The 24,148-nt window shown below is 34.3% G+C and overlaps 1 protein-coding gene across 2 annotated transcripts; it reads right to left on the reverse strand.

The window, feature by feature from the left end:
• Positions 1–1,596: 1,596 nt before the first annotated feature.
• LOC126825039 (A-kinase anchor protein 1, mitochondrial) lies at positions 1,597–24,043 on the reverse strand. Of its 2 annotated transcripts, none has more exons than XM_050554461.2 (9): positions 23,870–24,043; positions 20,926–21,962; positions 11,897–12,119; positions 10,685–10,830; positions 10,069–10,249; positions 9,447–9,594; positions 8,473–8,540; positions 7,864–8,000; positions 1,597–7,237 (listed from the first exon to the last, which is right to left on the reverse strand). In XM_050554461.2, the coding sequence occupies exons 2-9, from the start codon at positions 21,919–21,921 to the stop codon at positions 7,172–7,174; spliced, it is 1,965 nt and encodes a 654-aa protein (XP_050410418.1). In that variant the 5' UTR covers positions 21,922–21,962; positions 23,870–24,043; the 3' UTR covers positions 1,597–7,171. The 2 variants fall into 2 exon arrangements, with proteins under 2 accessions (XP_050410418.1, XP_050410419.1); XM_050554462.2 differs by having other exon boundaries at positions 24,000–24,039.
• Positions 24,044–24,148: the final 105 nt, after the last annotated feature.

The following is a 24,148-nucleotide window of genomic DNA, read 5'->3' on the forward strand; positions in this document are numbered from 1 at the left end:
CTATTTGTTACGATTGTGACCATTGCATAGGGTCCCCTTGCTAAAGTATTGACCAATCAAATGTCCATGGCAGAAATGCTCCTTATTATACTTTAATTTAGTCACGGTATCAATGCGATGATACTATACACCAAGTTACACCCCTCTCAATCAATTAGAACCATAAGTTACCATTTTTCAAAGAATCCACAAATCAAATTGCTTATCTCTGCTTTGCAAGATACGAAACTCTGACAAGATATTCACCAAGTGTAAACATTCCACCTCAATTAGAGTTACTGAATGTGGCTTGTTGATGTAATAAAATTTTACAAGTCTCATCACTCTCACTCAATTAGAATCAAAGTTATCAAATTGCTTGTCCCTGTTAGCCTAAGCAGAAAATACTGTCAAGATATTCACCATTTGAACATCTGGAAGCAGAGTTATTTTGTTCTAAAAAGTGTGACAGACAGCTCAATTTAATAGTCCACAATTTCCTCCGAAAAGGAGGGGGACAAATATCTCACCAGATCAACACAATAAATAACAAGATAATTTGAATTCAAACTGGATTTAATCACTCTTGCAAACATCTCTAAAAGCTGAATATACATATTATATTTAATGTATATATATTATAACAATTCTTCTATATTCAAACAAAATATATCTAATATACATTAATTCAACAACACTGATTCCTCTATATAACCACCTGTTTTTATTCTTAACAAAATATGCAAAATCTTCATTTAATAAAGTAAAATTAGTTACAAATTGAGGCAGATGTTTTGTATGGACAGGGTATGCTGACAGTACTCTTTCCAGGGCACCTTATAACCCTTCTGATTTACTTGCAAGGTTCACATAGCTTAGAATGTCGGTTCAATTATTGTATTAAATTCTATTAACAGTTTTGACTTTATTTATCCAGACCACTATGAACCAATGAAGTTCTTCTATGCCTGTGGCCCAACAGATATTTTCGATTGATATTAACATGAATGTTTGGACGTTTTCTATAGTTTATGCAAGTTCTTATTTTGATCCTTCCAAGCATTGGAAAATTTCTCTTAAAAAAGAAAGCAATGTATAAAATTCTGGCCATGCACACCCCTCACATAAAAAACATGTTGACTTGTAATTCCATATTCTATTCCAGATCTGTTAGAATGCTAAAAAAAAGAAAACCCCAACAAAACAGGATACCAGAATCAACATAAATTTTAGAGCCCAAGGTCCGTTTCATGAAGTATACGTAAAGCTATGTAAATGTAATTTCAATAGAGTTGGAAATGAAAATTTTGATGTACATGTATAAGTAATTTCAATGTGTGCTTTATGAAATGGAACCCTAGTTAACAACTGTACAAAGATATTCAACATTTACGTTACATTTAATGACAGTATTTGTCTAGTTTACATAATTTTAATAATAATTTCTGATATAAAAAGTAACGTTATAATAAAATACCAGAAATGTGGAAAAATTCTCTTAAAAATATAGATACCATTACATATTTGATTTTAAAAAATTCTCGATCTGTTATTAAAATTGATAATGAAAACTGAAAAGGACTATTTACATAATTGATCTACAAGATAGAAAAAGAAGTCTGTTGGTCTGTGCTTAAACCTGATATACCATACCATTGTCAATCCTTATAAACCCCGTGATATTGTTCCGTTATACTCTACTATACCCTGGGTTCATTCAAAAGGTTTTCACAAATATCTGCTCTTAATCGTAGGTTGATTCTTCGAACCAATCAAAAATCAGTTTACATACCAGTCTTAGCGTCATTGTTTATGTTCACTACAATTATCTCAGTTACAATACAATGCGATTTACTTCCCTATCAAGGGCAGATAATTTTACTGTGTCTCTCCCATGAATGGACCCAGGGTATTGTGCAGCAGAATGGAACAATACAACTGGGGGTACCGAGAATGACCCTTGTCATATACGAGTTTCAACACAATAACACATTTGTTGGATATGGGATGAAATGATCAGATGTGTATTATGCCAAAGTTGTTGGTTAGCAAAGAAAATGTTGTTGAAAGAATTTGTGTTCTGTTCATACAAAATAAAATCGCCAGGTGGGTGCTTATATGTTAATGCATATGTGTATTAATCTAGAGGGGTTAAAGGAGGAGGAACCCACAAATGTATCCAGAGATACATTGAGGATAAATAGTAATCAGGAATCAGTAATTTTATGGACAATATTCACAGATAAATCTGGGCAACAATGTTACTGCTCTCCAATTTATGTATTTATGTGTGGTCCCAGTTGCCTTCGGATTATTGCATTGATAATCACAAACTATCACATACAATGTCTTTTAATAATTTCATCTCCTGCTAATTGATAATCTAAAACGAAATCTTTTAAACATTTGCTATTCAACTTCTTAAGCGTTGAACATCATTTTAAAAGTTAGTGAATTTATTATCAGGTTTACGCACATACTAACAGACATTAAGCACTGATTCTGCCAATAACTTCCAATATTAAAACAATATCTAAGCATAAATATATCAACTCTTGTATATTATATATAATAATACATCTATTCAAAAGGTTTTTTTGTGAAATATGAAACAGCAGTAGATTTAGCTGTATGGATACTACTATAAGATAAAAGATTAATGCAACCAGAGGCCTGTTTCACAAAATTTTATCTAAGATAAAATCCAAATTTTGGTAATTTGATTGGATAATATTAGATTGATTTTAGTGCTTAGCTAATCAAAATTGAAGTATCTACTAAAATTTGGTTTTTATCTTTAGTTAAAATTTCGTGAAACAGGGCCCAGAAGGAGTTTGGCATATGCCAAGATTCAAGTCAAGTGCTTATAATGCTCGACTTCATCCTCTTTACGATGCCATTTACCAATTAACATTGATTAGCCTCCCATCTGATTAATCACTGTTGATTTTACTAATGGGTGAAGTATTTGACAATACCACTGATTTATGGGACAACTATGCCATGCTTTTTTTTGGGGGGGGGGGGGTTGAGAACAGAAATGCTTATTGAAAATAATATGACTGGGATATGTAGCAAATAAACTTTAATTTCTTGCTTGCATTAATTTATTGTTATACATTATGCCACAGATGTAATATTTTGGCTGGTACAGTGTGCCATACAACTTAATCTAAAGCGGAAAGATGTTTCACAAAAAGTCCCCAAACTATACAAAACATGTAGATGATTAAACAACTAATTTCAAAGATATATCCATATACCAAAGAGTGATAACTTTACAAATTATTGAAGAATAAGTAAGAACTGAAATTGAAATTTCATATGTTTATGGACAATAAACTTCTGTTGTTTGCAAGTTTAAATCTTATAAACAGCAACATTTCAGAGAATAAATATACAATTAAGTTATATATAGATATTTGGTTAAATACTAATCATAGATTTCATTAACTTCATTACACATTTTTAGTCCACTATGGCATAAATAGGCCTTGTCACAACACCAAGTAATCACTTACATTCATGAAGGAAATTCACACAAGCAGTTTATCATTTGTGCAAATATATTTTATCTAACATTTATATATGAAATTATGAAAATGTTCACACAATATATTTTCGGCGAGTCATAAATTGATCAACAATACGGCATGCTATGTAGAGCCATATACAGGGAGTCTGGTCAACTGTTGTAACAACATTGCTATGTAATTAGTAATTCTTTCAGTTCCATCATTTAAACCACTTTTATGTTATGCAGAACTATAATTCTCTTCACAGACTCATTATTTTATTTTTATTTTATTCTAATTTTGGGGTAGCAATGGTGTCTCAGTAAGATGCTAGCTCACTAACAAGCAGGTTTCTTTCAGATGGGCCAAACTCCTGTGCACACTGGTGTGCATGTTAAAGTTGGAATCCGAAATAAGAGAAGGCCGTAGTTCGGCTGTCCGGGCAAAATTTCTTACATATGATCATCTTTATTAGCACAGTCGGTGCATCAAAGTATGACAATAAATCACATTTTGTTTCAAAATGATCATTTGCCAGACTCTCTCTATATATGGTCACTGGAGCAATCTAATCTGTAATATGCCATTTACATTTTCTCCTAGTCCATTATTTTTTATATTTTCTATATGTGGCAATTGCCATCATTGAATAATAAATAATTCTATTTAGACATCTCAAATTAACAAATTCAACAAAAGATGAAAATTGTATAAAATTAAAATAAATGCATTGCTAACATTTAATGGGTTGTTATAAAACGTTCATGTTGTAAGATTTAAATAATGCTGTGATTTTATGATTTCAATAAAAGTTATATAGAGTACATATTATAATCAAACACAATAATTGTACTAATATTGCTATATATTGTGCCATTACGATTTTGCTGAGCATAAATAATGCAAAGAATAGGAAAGGGAATGCAGATTGTTAACATTTGGCTAACACAACACTAAAATAATATTCAGAACAAAGATTAACTGGATTTACGTTTTCTGTGTACCGGTATTCACTATCAGCGTGCCTTGTCATTTTAATAAAACTATACAATAATAGTAGATGTAATAGAATCTTATCGATTTAGGGACTTGTCAAAAATCAAACTGTCATTCAAAATTACATGACAATTCTATTGAATACATTAATGTTTTATTAATGGTACTGAGAAACTAGGATTCTAAAAGTCTTTGTCAATCAAATCATGTCCTGTGTATCTATCCAATTCATTTACTAAATGCCATTGACAGAATTTAAAAGTGGTTATTTTTGTGTAAATTCAGATTTGCAGCCAAGTCTCCTTGGTCTCCCATCTTTTCTGGAGATTTAACTGAAAATGTGTAACATGTCCCCAGTATACCAACAGTACACTCAAGAGCAAACAGGTGGTTGAATACATTATTCTATAACAACTTTTCACTATGTAAAAATTCTGAACTAGAAAACATGGTAAGATATTCTCTATAAGTTTCTACAAACCTTCCAAACTAACGATATTAAACAAAATTCGGGCCTAAAAAACGGCCAAATTTTGTAGGAACTCTCCTAGATGCAAACTTCAAGAATTTTTTGGGGAGAACTGAGCAAAAACATTATTTCTTTTAATGAAATAACTGGAGTAGATAATTTTAATTTTTAGCAGAGGGCAGTTGGCCTAGGAAAATCTTCCAAATATTTGGTGGGCTTTTTAAGAATCTAGTCTGCAAGAATCTTCAAGTAAATCAGATTATGAGATTCTGAGGAATATGGCTGTCTGATATAGGTCATTCTGGATCTGAAGATCTGACACGATCAATCTATTGGTACGAACTTTAGCAATCGAAACACTAAAATATTCAGCTTTAACTACAAAACAACTTTAATAAAACAAAACAGAAAGTTCTTATACTATTCAATCAATCAAAAAAACAACAAAACAATACTAAAACAAAGATAATATTATACACTCATTTAAAAAATAAGCAAACAAAAAAACAGAAAAAAATACAATACCATACATTAAGTTGTTAATTGAATGTATATTGTTTATATCAGAATTTATTGCAATGAGATCTGTGCAATTTAAAGATGGATTCCATTGAAAGACTGTGTCATACTAGTAACCAGTGATTGGAGATTATAGTAACCATTTATAAATGACACCTGATTGAAGTTTTAGAATGTGCGATTTGCATAACCAAAAATGTACCTTCAATACAGGAGATAACTTGTTTTAAATGCCTATTGTGCTTATTTGATTAATCTGAAGTAGAATATCTATCATATAAACCAATAATCCAATATCCATCGCATGACATTTGTCATATAAACAAACAACCAATTCCATTTTGAATACTCTAAATCCACAGGTCATGTCCTATCAAGCTATTCGTTTTGGCATGGCGCATATTACTAATTAATTGAAGTGCAGGTTAACAAATGCTGTTATCTCTTGTCTTACAAAAACCCATTTTTGAGAATGTAATTAAAAATAATATCAATAAATTGTAGTAATGTATGTAAAATGTTGTGTACGATTGTCCAATATAAATGCTGGTATTAGATTAGCACCTAAGTCTTATAATAAAAAAAGGGCAGAATTATGCTACAAATTGTGGGCATGATGATAAGATCAAATAAATAATAATATAGGATTTCAATTTTTACAAACTTCATATAGATCAGAAAATTGATGCAGTAAAGATCATATTTTCATTTTTCCGTATTTGCAAATGTGAGTGATATCTATCTAAGATTCTCATTTTATGAATGTCACCTTTTCAAGGATCATTTTGATAATATATTTATGTCATTCAAAGCTTTTGAACAATTTTTAAGGAATTGAAAAACATTGTTTCCTCTTAGCATGTTTAAGGAACATCTTTACTTAAAATATAATTAATATAGAGATCAATAAAAAGTCTGACACCTCTTCCTAGAAAAACCCTGAAGCTACTGTCATGTTTTTATTTTTTACTTCAAAATACATATCATACAGAAAATTTAATGGTAGAATTTCCACAATGTTTGTCCAAAGACTAAGAGAGAGAAAGAGAGAAATGGGGTTTAACGTCCACTCGACACAAACTAGGTCATTTTGGGACTAACATATGGTTTAATTTTATTTCAATAATTCGCTTGCGCATAGGGGTCTTTAGCAGTGGGAGGAAACCGGAGGACCCAGAGAAAACCCACAAGGTTGGACAGGTGACCCTACTCCTTGTCACGTACAACCAGGGATTCGAAACCACGCCAGTTGACTCAATGACAGGCTTTATGATACAGCATGCACGTGCTAACCATTCAGCCATCCAACCCCCCTCAAAGACTAAGAATCCAAAGACTAAGAATCTAAGGAGTATTCATTAAAAGGTGTGACATAGTCCCTACAACACAAGCCTGTTGATATGATGTATCTAAAGATAAAGTTGCTGATCACCATGTCAGGCATTTTGAATCCTTTGCAAACTACATTATTGTGAAATTTAAATCTTTGGCCATTATCTACAAACGATATAAACAATGCCACATTTAAAGTAACGATGCATGATTTGCATTTTTCGAAAAATATCTCATGACGGTTTCTTTTTTGTTCAAAACTGGAAGTGTTTTCTAAAGATTGTTGTAGGAAGAGGGTCTGAGGACTGACTTAGATAGTACAATGGCTGTGTTTGTATTTATGTTGAATAGATAGTTGAGGTTATTGTATGATCTCTATTCCTCTTGTTACTTTTCTATTTACAAGTTCTCTATTTACAAATAACACCTGAAAAACACAAAACAATACATTTATTATATAATAATAGTAGGATAACTGGCTTTGAGCAATAATTAGTCTGTAGTAAATTATACAGCCGGACAGATGTTTTCTTCAAGCGATCACCAATCAGGATCCTGGCGACAATTAATCCTTTCTGACACTGCGACACAGTTCAAGCCAACGATGTCAACACTTGAAGGTATTATTACAGAAATTATTACAATGAGAGCACTTTTGTCATTATTATAGAAATAAAATGATATGGGGTTTAACGTCCTACTTTTCTGCTCCAACTGGGTTAATGAAGACAGGCCTCCGCCATACAGTGTACTATGAGGAAAATTCTGCTTGGACAGCAACACCATGACCTACTCTAATTTTGAATTCCAACCTACCATATTTCTGAATGTTTTTGAATGTGCACATTTGTAGAGGGGATCTCGGTTTTTCGTCCCATCCGAACGACCAGATACTGTCCTGCACCATTGACAGGGGAAAACGTGCCGAAAAATCTTGATGAACTTTATTGTCCAACACTGGGAGTGAACACGAGACCTCTTGGTTATCGAGCCAATGTCTTACTCACTGAATCACTGTGGCTATCTGTTATTATTTGAGTAATAATTATTTACCCTGTCTCCACTGATCTGATAAATATGTATGTATGGTATTCCATCTTCTGCTCTATTTATCACCTGAGCCTGTAATAATTTCCCTTGAGTTAATTCTTCCAACACAGACCCAGCTTTATCACTGAAAAAATCCTCACCTAAAAATAAAAATAATACCATAATTCTAAAACTTTCTTTGACAGTAAGTAAGCAAAGCAGACGAAAGACTGATTTTATTAAAATAACAAAATAAATATGTGCCCCCATCTTACATTCAGTTTTATTGACCTTTCTTCATCATGATCATTTACTGACAATTCAGTATTTTTGATTTGATCAAAAGAAATGAAATGGGGTTTAACAGCCTACTTTTCTGCATCAACTGGGCTAATGAAGATGGACACCATGCAGTGTCCTATGAAGGAAATTTTGCCCCAATAGAGGCACAACGGCCTACTCTTATATTGAATTTCCACCATGTCAAGCCCTCCATCCTGCACCACTGACAATTCTGAGGAACTGTCTCTGCCAGCAACGGAACCACTGTGACACTGGGACTTTTATAATGCATTGATAAGTATGTCTGAAATGAACCTGAATGTACTGTGAACTGGCTTATAATAACCTTACCTTGAAGAGGAGTAATATTAGCAACATAGCATTCTACAGCTTGGAAAGGTAACGTCATAAAGTCACTTCTGTTAAATTAGAGGAAAAAAAAACACAAATAATTTCTTAAAATAAAACAAAAGCATCGCATTTACAGCCAATCAATATATCCCCTCCAGCAGATTCAAGTTTCCAAGGTCAGCGCCAATAACTCTCAATATCCATGCACAATTCAGAGTTTTGGACTAGCTGAACAGTCCTAACTAGCTGTCACCTCCTGATTAAATTTAAATGACTAATTAAATGATTTCACTGATGAGTAATGTTATAAATGTACATGGGTAAACGTATATATATTTTGTTCTTTCGAACCAACTCTAGATTATGCTTGAAAATGACAAAAGAATTTGTGAAAACATAGCTCTGAATAAAATATATAATAACTTCCCACTGAACTGTTGTGATTATCTTAATATATACACCTATACAGAGATGCGATTTCGCCCGTATATTCCGGACATGTCCGATTTTATTTTTCAAACGTCCTAAATTGTCTGACCAGGAATATGCCCAATCGGACATCAAGACATGGTGAATAATATTCAAAATTCCAAAATTAATATAGTGTACTGAGTGTATAACTACCACTCAAAAGGTGATTTTGAACAAAAGTATGGGTCAACAGTAGTCGGCACGCTTTCATTCTATCGTATTACAACACATAATTTTGTAGGAATATTACTGACATAAATTTGAAAACAGTATGCGAATTAAATATGAAAAATAACGAGGCCCACCTATTTTTTTTTATTACGTATGAATTTGAATATTTTGTTGACACATGATTTTTAATTGTGGTCTGAAACCGCCTGCTTAAATAATAATAGTTATGCCCTTTTTTTTCGGTAAAAATGACAGACAAGAAAAATTTTGAAATCCCATCACTGCACCCATATGAATTTTTTTTCATAAAAATGAATCTGTAAAGTACTTGCCTGATTTGTTTAAGGAGAGGCATAGAAAGACGTTCATAACCCCCATAATCAACAAACTTTATATCACATTCATTTGTATCTTCATAAACCTGTACTATCTGTGCTCTATACCAACCATCCATCATAGGTGCTACACAAATAACACCCACTACAAATATAAACAACAATATATATCATACATACATTTATCATATCTAATATATTTAAACTTATTGAGGAGGTAAAAATCTTTATAATTACTTTCTAGAAAGAGAAATGAAATGAAATGGGGTTTAACGTCCTACTGTTCTGCACCGTCTGGGCTAATGAAGACAGATATGCGCCATGCAGTGTGCTATATGGGTCATTTGCTCGGACAGCGATGCTACAGCCTGCACTTATATCGAATTCCAACTGTCAAGGGTCCTTTAACGTGCATGCCAATGTGTACACAGGACCTCAGTTTTCCCTTGCCAGACTGTCCGTCCTACACTATTGATAAGGGGGAACCACACCGGAAAATCCTGACAAACTTTCTTGGCCAACACAGGACAACTGGGTTAGCAAATTAACTTCTTACTCACTGAGCCAACGCAACTCCCTTCTAGGTAGAGATGGCATTTGATATAAAAGATATATTTACCTTCTATGGGTCGTGGAAGAGGTGGAACCATCTTGTTCTGGCTATAACATACAGCCATACACTGGTCTAGTCTCTCTAGGGAGGGAAATGAAGGATGAGTTGGTTGTTGAACAAAAACATGACCAGCATCAACAATACTAGACACAACCACATCAACAGATACACCTTCTGGTAAACTTAACTATAATTAAATATCAATGTTATAATTCATTTCTTACAGGCACAGTATTCCACATAGCAAATTTCAGTTTATTAACAATAAATATTAGTCTTAAATAACATATTGGTTCAATCAACCAATCAGTCCTAATGTAAGTTTATGGCCATATAAAGTTCCCATAACTATTCATCATTCTTTACTATGCTTACCCTTTTCGAAACATACGCAAAAACAACTTTGCTATTGAAACTGCAGTTACTTTTTGTATTCATGAAGTTTTAATGTCCTTTAGGATTGATAGTATTTATCTTAATGAGGCATTTTCATCCAAGATGTTATTTGTTAAAATTGGTATTTTACAAGGTGCTTAACTTCACAAACACTCACAACATGATTGATTTATTATTTAGAGCAGTCTGTAAATAGAAGATTCCCTGATTTTACCCATTATCTCACCTGCATGATATTTGGCATAAGAACATGTGGAGCTGGTTTGGGTGGTGCTGGTTGGTTGATAGGACTCATGTCAAGCTGAGAGAATTGAGAACGGGGAAATTTCTGACGTATTAAAGACAATGCTTTCTCAACTTCCGTCTGTGTACCTAGCAATACATAAAACAAGAATTAAATATAGTCTCCATCAATAGATTCATCCTACAATTGTTAAATATAGTCTCCATCAATAGATTCATCATACAATTGTTAAATATTTCTTAAAATCGTAAATACTAATTCTGCACTGTCAATTTCAACTAAGCCCTATAGAATTATTCACGTAATGACAAAATTAAATGACGCTGAAAAAAATCTTAAAACCTTAAAATATTGAAATTTCATTCTGAAAATTCCTGCTACCGAAACAACATACCCAACTTTCTCAAAAGCAATTTTTTTTTTCTCTCACAAATACATACTATTATAATGATTAATATTTTAAGAAAGATTATAGAGCTGAATAGACTACACATAAGACGCTCAGATTTAGGAATTAGGAAGTTCTTTTGACTTTGTCTCAGTTTTGACTACACTTATCAGGATTATATTTTGATCACTATTTAATGGTTAATGCAGAGTTGTAGACCTTCACCTGTAGCTGAACTACCAGATTTATGTTTTATTATGAGGAGATCACTTTTTCATTTCTAGTCATTTTACTCATGGTAGGGCCCTTAGTTTAGTCAAGTGTCTTATTTGAGTGACAACATTTGGCCAACAGTAGTGTCATCCCTAGTGTTATCTCAACTGGATTATGCAAATGGACTGCTAGCAGGAGCTTCAAAATATTCTTTAAACAGCTCTCTAAGTTCCTCAAATAACAAAACTTGTTTAGTTATTCAATCTAAAAACATTCGGATCACATCTCCAATAAACTTGTGCAACTCCAATGGTTGCCTGTTGAAGCCAGAATTTACTATAAAATTCTGACAACCAGATAAGACTAATATTCGGTTCCCAAATATAACAAATTGTATGGAAAATACTCTTTACCAGTTCATGGTGCATATTTAAGGAATGAGCTTTCTCCACAGATATGCATGCCACCTCTATTTTCAAGTCAACACTAAAGACACGTCTGTTTACCAAATATTTGTGCTTGAGCAATAGTTAAACTCATTGTGAAGGGCTTAGAAATGACCAGCAGACCAAAATAACCCCTGTTAAACTCACCTTCTACAATACAGATCTGAAATTCTGGAGTAAATGGATTATTCTGTAATGATACACTTGCGGCGGCTTGTTCTTTAATAGCATTGATATTCTTTCCTTGACGACCAATCAAACGACCGCATAATTCAGACGGAAAATTAAACTCATAACGAACTATTTCTGGTGAACACATCGATGACAAATTCTCTGTCACACTCCCACCTCGTCCACTGTCATTTGAAGCCTGGAAAAGGAACAATAAACACAAACATTTCAGATAACAGACAATTCTCATTCATTTTGATGCTGCTGTTGCCAGATGTAAGTGATCTATTAACATACATGTACCCCATTGATACCGACAATTTTTTCTGGTATTGTTTCGTTTGAAGCATACATCCACAAAAAAACAATATTCTGATTGATTTGAATACATGATATCCAGTAGTTTAAGAAATAAAAGGTGGAATTAGACTGATAAAACAGACAGTCGATGTTAAATAGGTTGCCAGACAATCGACTAAATGTCCACAACAGTTAAGTTGTTTGAGCAGTCCATAAAACCTAGCGCATTTACAAGACACCAAATATAACTTGCCTGACAATGAAACATACACATAAAGGGTGTCACATTGTTCATCATTTAGTAAAAGATAGGTTGCCAGTCAAAACCAGCGGCTGCCAGGCAGGATACGCCCACATTTTCGAGAGATGGATAGAGAACAAGCTAACAAGAAAGTGTTTTTTTCTACAATCAAGGGCCATAATTCAGGAAATTACAATTCGATATGCGCGAATATCGAGAGGAACTGAGATCTTTGTGTTATGAACTTATATTTCAAGTTTCAACAAAATCGGATAAAAATTGTGACCTCTATAGGGTCCACAACCTTGATATACCATATTTTTATGCTATTTGAGAATGAACGGCGGCCATTTTGTCTGTCAATTTTGGGCCGATTTTCACGAAATACAAACTCAGTCGTCCTAATGGTGTAACGGTGATATAATACGTTTTTTTAAATCGGATAAAAATTATGACCTCTATAGGGTCCACAAGCTAAAAACACGATTTTTAGTACAATCAGGGGCCATAATTCAGGAAGTTATGGTCCAATATGCACTAATTGATACATCAATTCAACGATATATGGTGTGAACACTAGAAACAAAATTCAAAAATACATGGGCTTATTCGTTTTACTAATTTAAGCAATGCATGGAAATTGAAATCAGATCGGATGACAACTTTAATCTTTAGAGTGTTCACAAAGTGAAACATGGACCATAACACTAGAAGTAATTAACGGAAGATCATTCTGAGCTATTCCACACACAAGCAAGTTTTGTCATGACCAGCGAGTATCCATTTTCTATTACCACTAAATGTGTGATGTGCTGAGTGTCTTCTTTAAATGTTACATGGGGATTGTATCCCCTGAAAATTGCTGGAAATTGCTGAGAGATGAAGGTAATTTCTTCAAAATAAGATATATAAATACATATATTACCGAATGCATAATAAAGGTAGGTATTAGTATAAACTTTATTACCGGTACTAAACTGACTCGTTTACATAATATACATGTATATATATTACATTTACATGTAATATTCAACCGCGAGTGTCAGTGACAAACAAGTTTACCAATATACCGGAAAATTTGAAGTTGAAAGAAATATCTGTATGCTAACAATGCATTTAAATGTGTTATTGTTCAAATAAAAAAAAGATAGGTTGCCAGGCAAAGAAACATACGCCCACAGCAGCTAAATCGTCCGGGCAGTCAAGAGTTGTCGCATATTTTTACTTTTTTCTGTAATGAAGCATTCACAATACATTAAAATCTGTTTAAGAGTAACAACTCATTAAGTAATTATCAGAAAACCATCAAGTCATAAAATTCATTGAAAATCAATATACTTGTTCGTCTCAAGACCTTAAACTCTGTGTATCAATCTGAAGTCAATCGGATGATAGCTTTAGCCTCATAGTCGGATTCGGTTTGTTACGTAATTCCCATCCGTCGGCTTTTCGGGTAGAAATCATGGAATAAGCTTTATTTTGTAGGTTTTGATGTTTGATTACAAAAAACCAATGTTGACATTTTTTCATAGTATGGGATGCCATTATTTGAGGGTAGCCATTTTGCGATAATATTGCAACTTATTTTATTATTTTCACCTTATTTATAATGTTATTGACATATCAACTGTGATTTGGCAATGTATTAATATTGTCAGGGTTCATGACTATACTTCAGATTGTTTTCCATCATTTCAGTATGATATTTCCAAGATTGCGACCATTTTTAGCGGGAAAATCGGACGATGTGCTGATTTCGATTAAGTAGTAGTGCTTGGTGTCAAAATATATGTTTTCGGGGCCACAGATTCCATTCCTGACATTTACAACCTTGTAAAATGATCACATGTTCATATACTTAGCATATTTCCAAGATGGCGGTCATTTTTTTGGAGGGAAAATAGGACGATGTGCTGATATTGATTAAGTAGTCGTCATTGGTGTCAATATATATGTTTTCAAGGGCACAGAATCCATTTCGGTCAGTAACAACTGTGTAAAATGATTATTTTACACAATTACAATATGACGGCCATTTTTGGCGGGAAGATGGAACGATGTGCGGATATTGAATAAGTAGTCATCTATGGTACCAGGATATATTTTTGGGGGAGCAGATTCCATTTTTGCCGTTTACAACTGTGTAAAATTATCACATGTTCACATATTTAGCATATTTCCAATATGGCTTTCATGTCAGGCGGGAAAATGGGACGATGTGCTGATTTTGATTACGTAGTCGCGTTTTAGTGTCAATATTTGTTTTTCGGGGGTGCAGATTCGATTTCTGTGATTTACAACTGCGTGAAATGGTGGTATGTTCACACATTCAGCATATTTTTGTTTGTGGCAGGACGTTTTCTAAACACATTACTGAAAAGGTTTCTGAATCCAATTCTGCTATGTATAAGCTTGTAGCATGTTCCTGGAAGCCTGTGTCGAGTTTACCCATTAGGTATAATATCCAACAATGTAGTAGTTGAAATCCAGCGCAATATCATTCAACATGTTTGTTCTACATTCATCTTGGAAGTCAGTTGATAACATAATCTATGCTATAAGGGCTTCGCTTCTTAGCAAGTATTTCATTTACAGCCACGTCCCCACCACTATCATTCACATTGCAGCCAGGCTGGAACGAAGCTCCTGGCCATATGCTTGCTACGCTGTTACGACCTTTATGTATATATAGGTAAGATACTGAGCCTCGCCCATCAGCTCCAGTCTAGCAATCAAAGAGGAAACCTCAAGAAAACTATGAAATGTTCTTGATTGCTTGACTATTGGTTGTTTTCTGCTTTGAAAGTGAATGAGGACGGGTGAGCATGGCCCAGTCTCCATAGGCGTGACGAGAGAACGCCTTATGCCTGGTAGGCATGTCACTGGAATGTGGTGAGAAAGTATCCCGGTCTGACTGGTAACCGTGAGATCATGGTGGGAACACTGTTCGCGCAGCCAGATCTTGGCAATGAGCGTAGAAAGATCTTGTAGTAAGCGCTTGGTGTGGTCGTTGCAGGCGCATGATGGGCACGTGACGTAAGCACCACGCTGCCGCTATGCTCTTTTTGCCTTCATGCCAGGAATAGGTTTTACTTTCCCAGGAAAATCGATGATAAATAAATGCTAATAATGTGTTTAGAAAACGTTCCACCATCTTGGAAATATGCTAAATTGGTGAACATACGACCATTTTACGTAGTTGTATATGACAGAAATCGAATCTATATATATTGTCACCAAAGACAACTACTTAATCGAAATCAACCCATCGTCCGATTTTCCCGCCACAAGTGGCAGCAATATTGGAAATATACTAAATATGTAAACATGTGAACATTTTACAATGTTGTAAATGTCAGAAATTGATTCTGCACCCCCGTAAACATAAATATTGGCACCAAACACTACCACTTAATCAAAATCTGAACATCCTCTCATTTACCCGCCAAAAATGCCCGCTATCTTGGTAATATGTTAAATATATGAAATTGTGATCATTTTACAAAGTTGTAAATGTCAGGAATGGAAAACATATATATTGACACCAAACACTACTACTTAATCGAAATCGGCACATCGACCGATTTTCCCGCTAAAAATGGGCGCCATCTTGGAAATATCATCATGAAATGATGGAAAACAATCTGAGATATAGTCATGAATGCCGCCAATATTAATACATTGCCAAATCACAGTTGATATGTCGATAACATTATAAATAAGGTGAAAATTATAAATAATTTGGAATATTATCGCAAAATGGCTACCCTCAAATAATGGCCTCCCATACTGTGAAGACCTACTCAAAAAAAATGTCAACATTGGTTTTTTGTAATCAAACATCAAAACCTACAAAATAAAGCTTATTCCACGATTTCTACCCAAAAAGCCGACGGATTTACATTAACGATCGGACTGTCAAGAGTGTCACAAGATTTTTCAAAGTGATCAAGGGCCATAACTCTGGCAGTAATTATCGGAAATCCTCAAACTGTGTTTTCTAAACGTTCGTTTCGTTCACAGTTTATCTAATGGTGTTATTAATAAAATAGTATTCGCAGCTTCGCACTCACCATCAATCGCTATTGACAATTTTTCTCGATCGCTTATAACATTAAATAAATTTCTATTAAAATTGAGTTATTTTTTCTGAACAATTAATTAATTAGTCATTGTCATTGTTGTATGCGGCTGCGAAAATTACCGGCGCGGTGGTTGTACCTTTTTGTGTGTGTGTTTTTAGTTTTAATGTGATTTGAATGATATGACGGTGATTATTTGACACCAATAATTTCATTTTATTGAAGCTCATTTATTTTTTATACGAGTATCAATATCAAGAACTGAATATCAATATTAATATTTTCCCGGAGTTGCCGACGATTATTGGCTATATCAATATTTTCGTGAGCCCTAGATATCAGCATTATAAACAACTTTAGATTATTCAATGTAACAGATGGTAATTACACATATTGATTACTGATACAATTTCATGCATCCACAACAACCATTGATGCAATGATAAATTTGTCGGTGATCAAAACATGTGGTGTGAATGATAACTCATCTCAAATTCAAATCTCTGATATAAATTCTGTTAAAGCCGCGGTTAATTAATTGTTTGGTTTTCATGATTTGTGTTTGTGAAATATACATGCTACATGAGGCAATTCTTAATTATTGCGATGGAATTTAAAATTTTTGAGTTTATTGCGGTTTCTACATGTATTTCAGCATTTACTAATGTCAGTTACATGTACTTGGTCATTGAAAACCCAATGGTAACCGCCGCCCACGGTTTATTCACATTTAATAAGTTTTATAGATTAAAATATCTGGTGCACAATAGCCAGGCATAATAATGATAGGTCTAAATTATTAGTGATATGCTTCTAAGTTAACCGTTCGTTACAGTGTAATTCATTCATTCTAGGCATTTCATTCCTTCATGATCTTTCCCTGCTTTGACAGGTTACGAAATGACTTGTTCCAATCAGGTTGATGATTTGTTCTGACATAAATATTTAAAAGCATACCTTTGGAATTTTTTTCAGTCCAAAGAATTTATTACACACGTGTTCGTTTCTCTAACATTGAAGAAGACAGTACCAATAACCTGTATGTTAATTGTCTTCAACTTTGACCCCATCAGCACATGGCATCGTGAAAATATAAATACTTTTAATTTTGCCTATCTTCATCAAAGTATTCACATTTATAAGTATCTTTGTGTCCTTTTCATAATGTTGTGGTTAATAAAATATCGTGAAGTAGTGTCAATCAGTCGGTACCTCATGATCGAGGCTATCTCACGGTGGCAGTTTTGGAACTACACGTTCGTCACAGAGTGCTAGTCACATACCGGTAAATAAAATATTTTAGCAGGAATTTAAAGACATTTGTATCTTTCCGTGAATTTTATTACAAATGACAAGTGTCTTATGAAGTATGTATGTCATCTTTGGTGAAAGAAAATGCTCAGCAACAATTCCTTGGTTTGAATGACAGATGTGATACATTTTTTTTAACTTCCTGTTTCACGTACATGTACATTAGCATACCAGACTTCACTTATCACCAACGACCTACAGTGTTATTTTTATCGATAAACAGTCAAATTTAATGCGTCAATTCATGGTTCATATTTGAAGGCAAACAAATATAGTTTTACAAATTTTTGTGAACTCACAAAATTTGACCAAATAATTATGGAAGTGCGTAATTATTACTGCCAAGTAAATTTTGGGATGTCATTTTTTTACCCTCCATATATAAGTCGAAACGGAGTATAAGACGAATGCCGGACTTCTGCTGAAAATTGTATCGATTTATGACCCGTAAAGAAAAATACGGTAACTTTGGAGGAATTTGAAACAGTATGGATCGGCAGTAGTCGGCACGCTTTCATTATATCGTATTACGACATCACATAATTTTGAAGGAATATTACTGACATAAATTTGAATACCGTACGGTAATTAAATATGAACAAGCCAACAGTGAGGCTGATATCCCCCGCCGAAATCCCAAAATAAATAGATGACACACATTAATTAATGGCACATTTATTTTTTTTTTCAAAAGTATCAAGCAATCAAACTATACACTAAGTTTCATCACTCTCTATAAGATAGAATCAAGATTATCTTGTCCCAAAGCATTGACCAATGAAATTGATTAGCTCTGCATTGCTTCAGCTCGAAATGTTAATCATTGAACTCAGTCAAGACATTCACCTAATGAACATCTACATCAAGTCTAAACATTCTACCTCAATTAAAAGCAGAGTTGTTATCTTCCAAAGCCTTGACCAATCAAATTGCTTATTGATCCTTAGCCTAAGCAGAAAATTCTCACCATCGAAATTAGTCATGGTAATGATATATTGAATCTATATTTGGAGTTCCATCGCTCTCACTTTATTATAACCAATGTTATCGTGCCTTAAAGCATCAATCAATCGGATTGCTTATTTCTGCTTAGCGTAAGCAGACAATCTTCATCATAGAACTCCACCAAGGCATTCACCTATTGAACACCTACACCAAGTTTAACCATTCTACCTCAATTAGAAGGAGAGTTATTGTGTTCCAAAGCCTCAACCAATCAAATTGCTTATCGCTCTGCTTACCCTCAGCAGAAACTATTCATAATCGAACTTAGTCAAGGTATTGATGTAATAAAGCTATACTCCAAGTGTCCTCACTCTCACTTTACTTGAAGTTATTGTGTCTCATGCATATCCACCAATCAAATTGCTTATCTCTGCTTACCCTAAGCCGAAAATTCTTATCTTCGAACTCCATCAAGGCATTCACCTAATAGACACCCATGCCAAGTGTGAACATTCTACCTCAATTAGAATGAAGAGTTATTGTGTTCCAAAGTCTCGACCAATCACATTGCTTATCGTTCGGCTTACCCTGAGCAGAAAATGCTCATTATCAAACTTAGTCAAGGTATTGATGTAATGAAACTATACATCAAGTTTCACCACTCTCACTTAATTAGAACTAAAGTTATCGTGTCCCAAAGCATCAACCAATCAAATTACTTATCTCAACCAATCAAATTGCTTATCTCTGCTTACCCTAAGCCGAAAATGCTCATCTTCGAACTCCATCAAGGCATTGACCTAATCAACACCGACACCACGTTTGAACATTGTAGCTTAATTAGAAAGAGAGTTATTGTGTCCCAAAGAGTGTGACGGACACACAGGCTGACGGACGGACAGACAGATAGACTGACGAACCCATTTTAATAGTCCCCTGCTTTCTTCGAAAGGCAGCGGACAAAAATAACAAGGTGCACCTATTTTTTTATTTCCGTACGAATTTGAATATTTTGTTGACACGTGATTTTTGTGTGTGGTCTAAAAACTGCCTGCTTAAATAACGATAAGAGTTACATGTATGTCCCTTTATTTTCGGTAAAAATGGCTGACAAGAAATTTTTTAAAATCCCATCACTGGGCTGCACTTTTAACGTCAAAGTAAACAATCCAAAATATTTTGAACTGTTACATACATACACTTGTGTGTGAAACCTTACCCGTGGTACTTTAAATTGAAATTAATCTAGTCTTATTGGTATCTGTAAATAAGGTATCATTTAATCTTGCATTCGATCAATAACAAATCTAGTTTGAAAATTTATAAAGATCGGTTAAAATCACCCAAAATCATCTAATTTGAACCCAGGTCCAGTTAAAGCTGACCGTTAATGTTTGGTAATGAGCGTCCAATTTACAAGTAGGTCTGGCGGAAATAATCGATAATTGCCGATAATCATCAGTAAGTGTTTTGAAAATCGATTATCGATACAGTTTTAAAATATTGATTATCGCGCAATTATAGGTACTTCACTTGCAAGAAGAAGTCCATGCTTGGACCTAGAACTGTATTAGTCATAATAAAATACATGGGTTTTTTTTTCACGCGAGACGCCACCGGTGAGAAATGTTGGCGGGTTATGTCACTGCGAGAAATAAACTGTTACGGCGAACTGAAGAATTCGTTTGATGTGGTCCAAGGGAAATAACTACATTTTACTCATTATTATTTAGGTCATAAGCGACAAAGATATGGCGAGCGGTGGCAGGTTCTGTCTTCCAAATGAAGTTGATCGAGTTTCTTTCTTCACCTTGGTTTTGCTATGGAATGCTATTATTTCATTGTCAAATGTCAAATAAATGAAAAAAAAATTCTACATGTAAACAGAATGACATCACAGCATAAACTCACATATAATTCGTGGACAAATTATGATTGTTTTCAAACCAATTGGAAGTCAAAATAATTTGCCGATATTATCAATTATCGATCGGTGGATGGTCGGCGATAATCGATACTTGAAACAGGATCGATTGCCAGCCCTATTTACAAGTGAATAATTTTGTGACTACTGTACAAAAATAAAGGACCCAACTGATTATTAGATATTATGAAAGATACTTTACCTCACTATTGCTATCACAACCAGGTGAATCGGAATTTGGAGGACTAGTGTCTTGATGTTCATTGCTTTTTGCTGCGTCCTCAACGTCAACAATTGGCACCGATTCATTATTACTGACTTGAGTTTGCGTGGATGACGATTCCTCAACCGTCAATTCCTCATTGACCTCAACTACCTTGACTGCTTTCTCTGACAAACTACTCAATTTGGTAGATTTCTCAGTAGATTCAATGTTTTTATTTTCACTGTCTAGCCTTTGAGACAATGATTCAAGTGGTGAGTCCTTAATCAATTTGATACTGTCTGTGGAAACATTAGCACTTAGTGTAGATGTTTGTTTTTCATGATTAGAAATTTCACTTGATGTTAACTCTGATTTTACTTTGTCCAAAGAGTTACCATTTTTGGTATCAGAACTAGGCTCAACTAACTTTTTTGAAGTTTTTGTAACAGTGTCTGCTACTGTCGATTTATTAGAACTGTCCGTTCTTTGTTCTGTCATTGAATTACAGGGAGATAAGTTACTGCCGGTATGATTTCTACTGGCAGATTTAGAATTATTTGATTTTTCCGAGATAGCATTTTCTTGGCTAACATTAATATTTCTTTCCGGAATAACGCTAGATTTCAGGGAACTTGTACTGACGACATGAGATATCTGCTCTTCGATGACTGGACTGCTTTGTGACATGATTTTGTTCTTTTCAGAAACAGAATGGGTCTGGTCATCCTTTTTCGAAATTTTGCTTGGACTTTCACAAAGCTTTGTTGCTGTTGGTATTACTGGTTGCTTACAATTTATATCTGGAGGTTTGTCAATTTTCTGTTCTGTGGGCAACTGCTTGTTTGAAGATATTTCTTTACTAGAATCTTTCTGTGATGGTGGTTCTTTTATGCTTCTCTTTTTGTCCTTTTTTCTTCCAAACAGCCATAACAATCCCAAGATTCCTGTCACTACCGGAACAGCATACTGAACAATTACTCTGATATTTGCCATAATTAACCACTGATGTCTCTCATTCACTTTATATATATTATCTGAAAAAAGAATAACAGCAACATTACAAATAAATTTTTAAGACACAGAGAGATTAAATGAAATGAAGTTAACATCCTACTACAGAGAGAGAGAGAGAGAGTGAGAGAGAGAGAGAGAGAGAGAAAGAGAGAGAGAGAGAGAGCCTAAATGAAAACAAGAAGGTCTGTTATCTCAAAATAATGAAATGAGGTGTAAAGCTTCCCTGGAAAACATCACTACCACTATCTACTCTTTAATTCAAAATTAGAGATTTCAAGGGTTCTTTTCTGCGAACACATGACCTCAGATTTTTCATCCTCCACAACTGACATGGGTAAATTACGAGGTAAAATCCGGAGGAACTTTCTCAGGGCATCGTTGTTAGTGAGTCAGCACCTTATTACAGTGGACTCTATCACATCCGACATCGTGCGGGATCGTTACAATAATTCGGATCACACAGCGTTTCGTAATACCGAGTTTTCTCCAAAACCGGAAATACTGTAACTTAGAAAACCGGAAGTATTTTTATATTGTAGCTTCGAATCACCAGAATGCTATTCCCTTTATAAATGATAAACTTTTCTGTACTTTCAAAATTTTATTATATTAAATAATTAACAATAACAATGCATGCGTACAATATATTCATAAAATCGTTTACATGTAATATCAATGCATGCGTACAATATATTTATAAATATCAATGCATGTAATCATTTAAAGTAGTTTGCTTAGTTAAGATTACCGGAAGCATATCGTAAGGCGGAGTCCTGGGCAACATCTTCTAACAAATGAATTGTTGCAATCAGGTAGACTGGCAGGTAGATCTTGTCCACTCCCTTAAAACAACTCAGGTTCACTGCTTTACCGATCAAAGTAATCAACACAGTTTTAATCTCACCGATAATTGATTGGTGATTACTTGTTAATCTTTTCTGGCTTCACACCCATTGAGTTTTAATCTCACCGATAATTGGATGCTTCACACCCACCGTTTGAAGTACGGATTATACGGTGTCGATTCAATGGAAATTATGTGACGGGACGGCTGATTGATTTCGGAATCCGGAACATACAGAATTCGGATTTACCAGCGATTTTTTGGCTGAAGTAATAAGGCAATAAATCGGGACATGAAAATCATACCGGATGTCACTGCAATCCGGAGTGATCAGAGATCGGATGTGACAGAGTCCACTGTACTCAATGTGCACCATGACACAATGTCATACAGTACCATAAATAAATAAATTAACTACATAAAATCACATTTAGCTCTAATAGCTGTAGGCATTAATTTCAATACGCATGTCACCATTCTTCAGGTCATATTAATTGCATAATGTTTTACAGTAATGTAACATGAGAGTAATAAGATTAAAGTGAGTCTAAGCTAAGTCAAAGTGGATTATTGTAACTGAGTCAGTATGAGTGATTTAATTAGTAATTTTTGGTAGTTAAGGCCTAAACCAGACACACTAGTGACTAAGGCACCTATATTCTAAATTAACAAAATGTTGGGGTTTTTTGGTATAAGATAACACAGTTGCCTGTCACATGACAACTACAATCAGCTGGTACCATACCTTATCTTCTTGTCTTTATCTAATCAAAAAGCATGCAAAAACTGGTTTGTTTACAAACACTACGGACAACACCAACGCCGAGGTCAATGTCATCGTTGCTTTGGTGCATGCATGCATTTCGTTAATTATTCGCAATTATATGTTAACAAAATGAACTATACGATATTACATTAAATTTGGGGAATTCAGAAGCAGTTCAGATATTCGTTTCTATGCAGTTATTCAATTTTCTGTGTCATTGACATCCTCGGACATGATGCTATGTCATGATTGGTGGAGATAACACCGCCATAGTTTACCAAGAATAAAAAGGTTATTCCACCATGTGGAGCCCTTACCTCTGCCCCAAGAATAGGCGATTTACGTATGCACTTAGAAAAAATGGTGCAGTGAATGAACTGTAAATACTGCAGACATGACAGGCGGTATTTCAACCAAAATATGCAATAATCTCCCTAATAATCTCACCACGTGGTTGAAGGCGCAATATACATGAACCGTAAGCATAAACTCTCGTCACTGTTGCGAGAAACCGCGAGACGCACTATAATGCGTATGAATTTGACACAATTTTCATAAATTAGAATATAATTAAGTTTATTTAATGAATCTTGTAA

This window comes from Patella vulgata, chromosome 6, assembly GCF_932274485.2.
Source record: "Patella vulgata chromosome 6, xgPatVulg1.2, whole genome shotgun sequence".
In the NCBI taxonomy this organism is placed as follows: Eukaryota; Metazoa; Mollusca; class Gastropoda; family Patellidae; genus Patella; species Patella vulgata.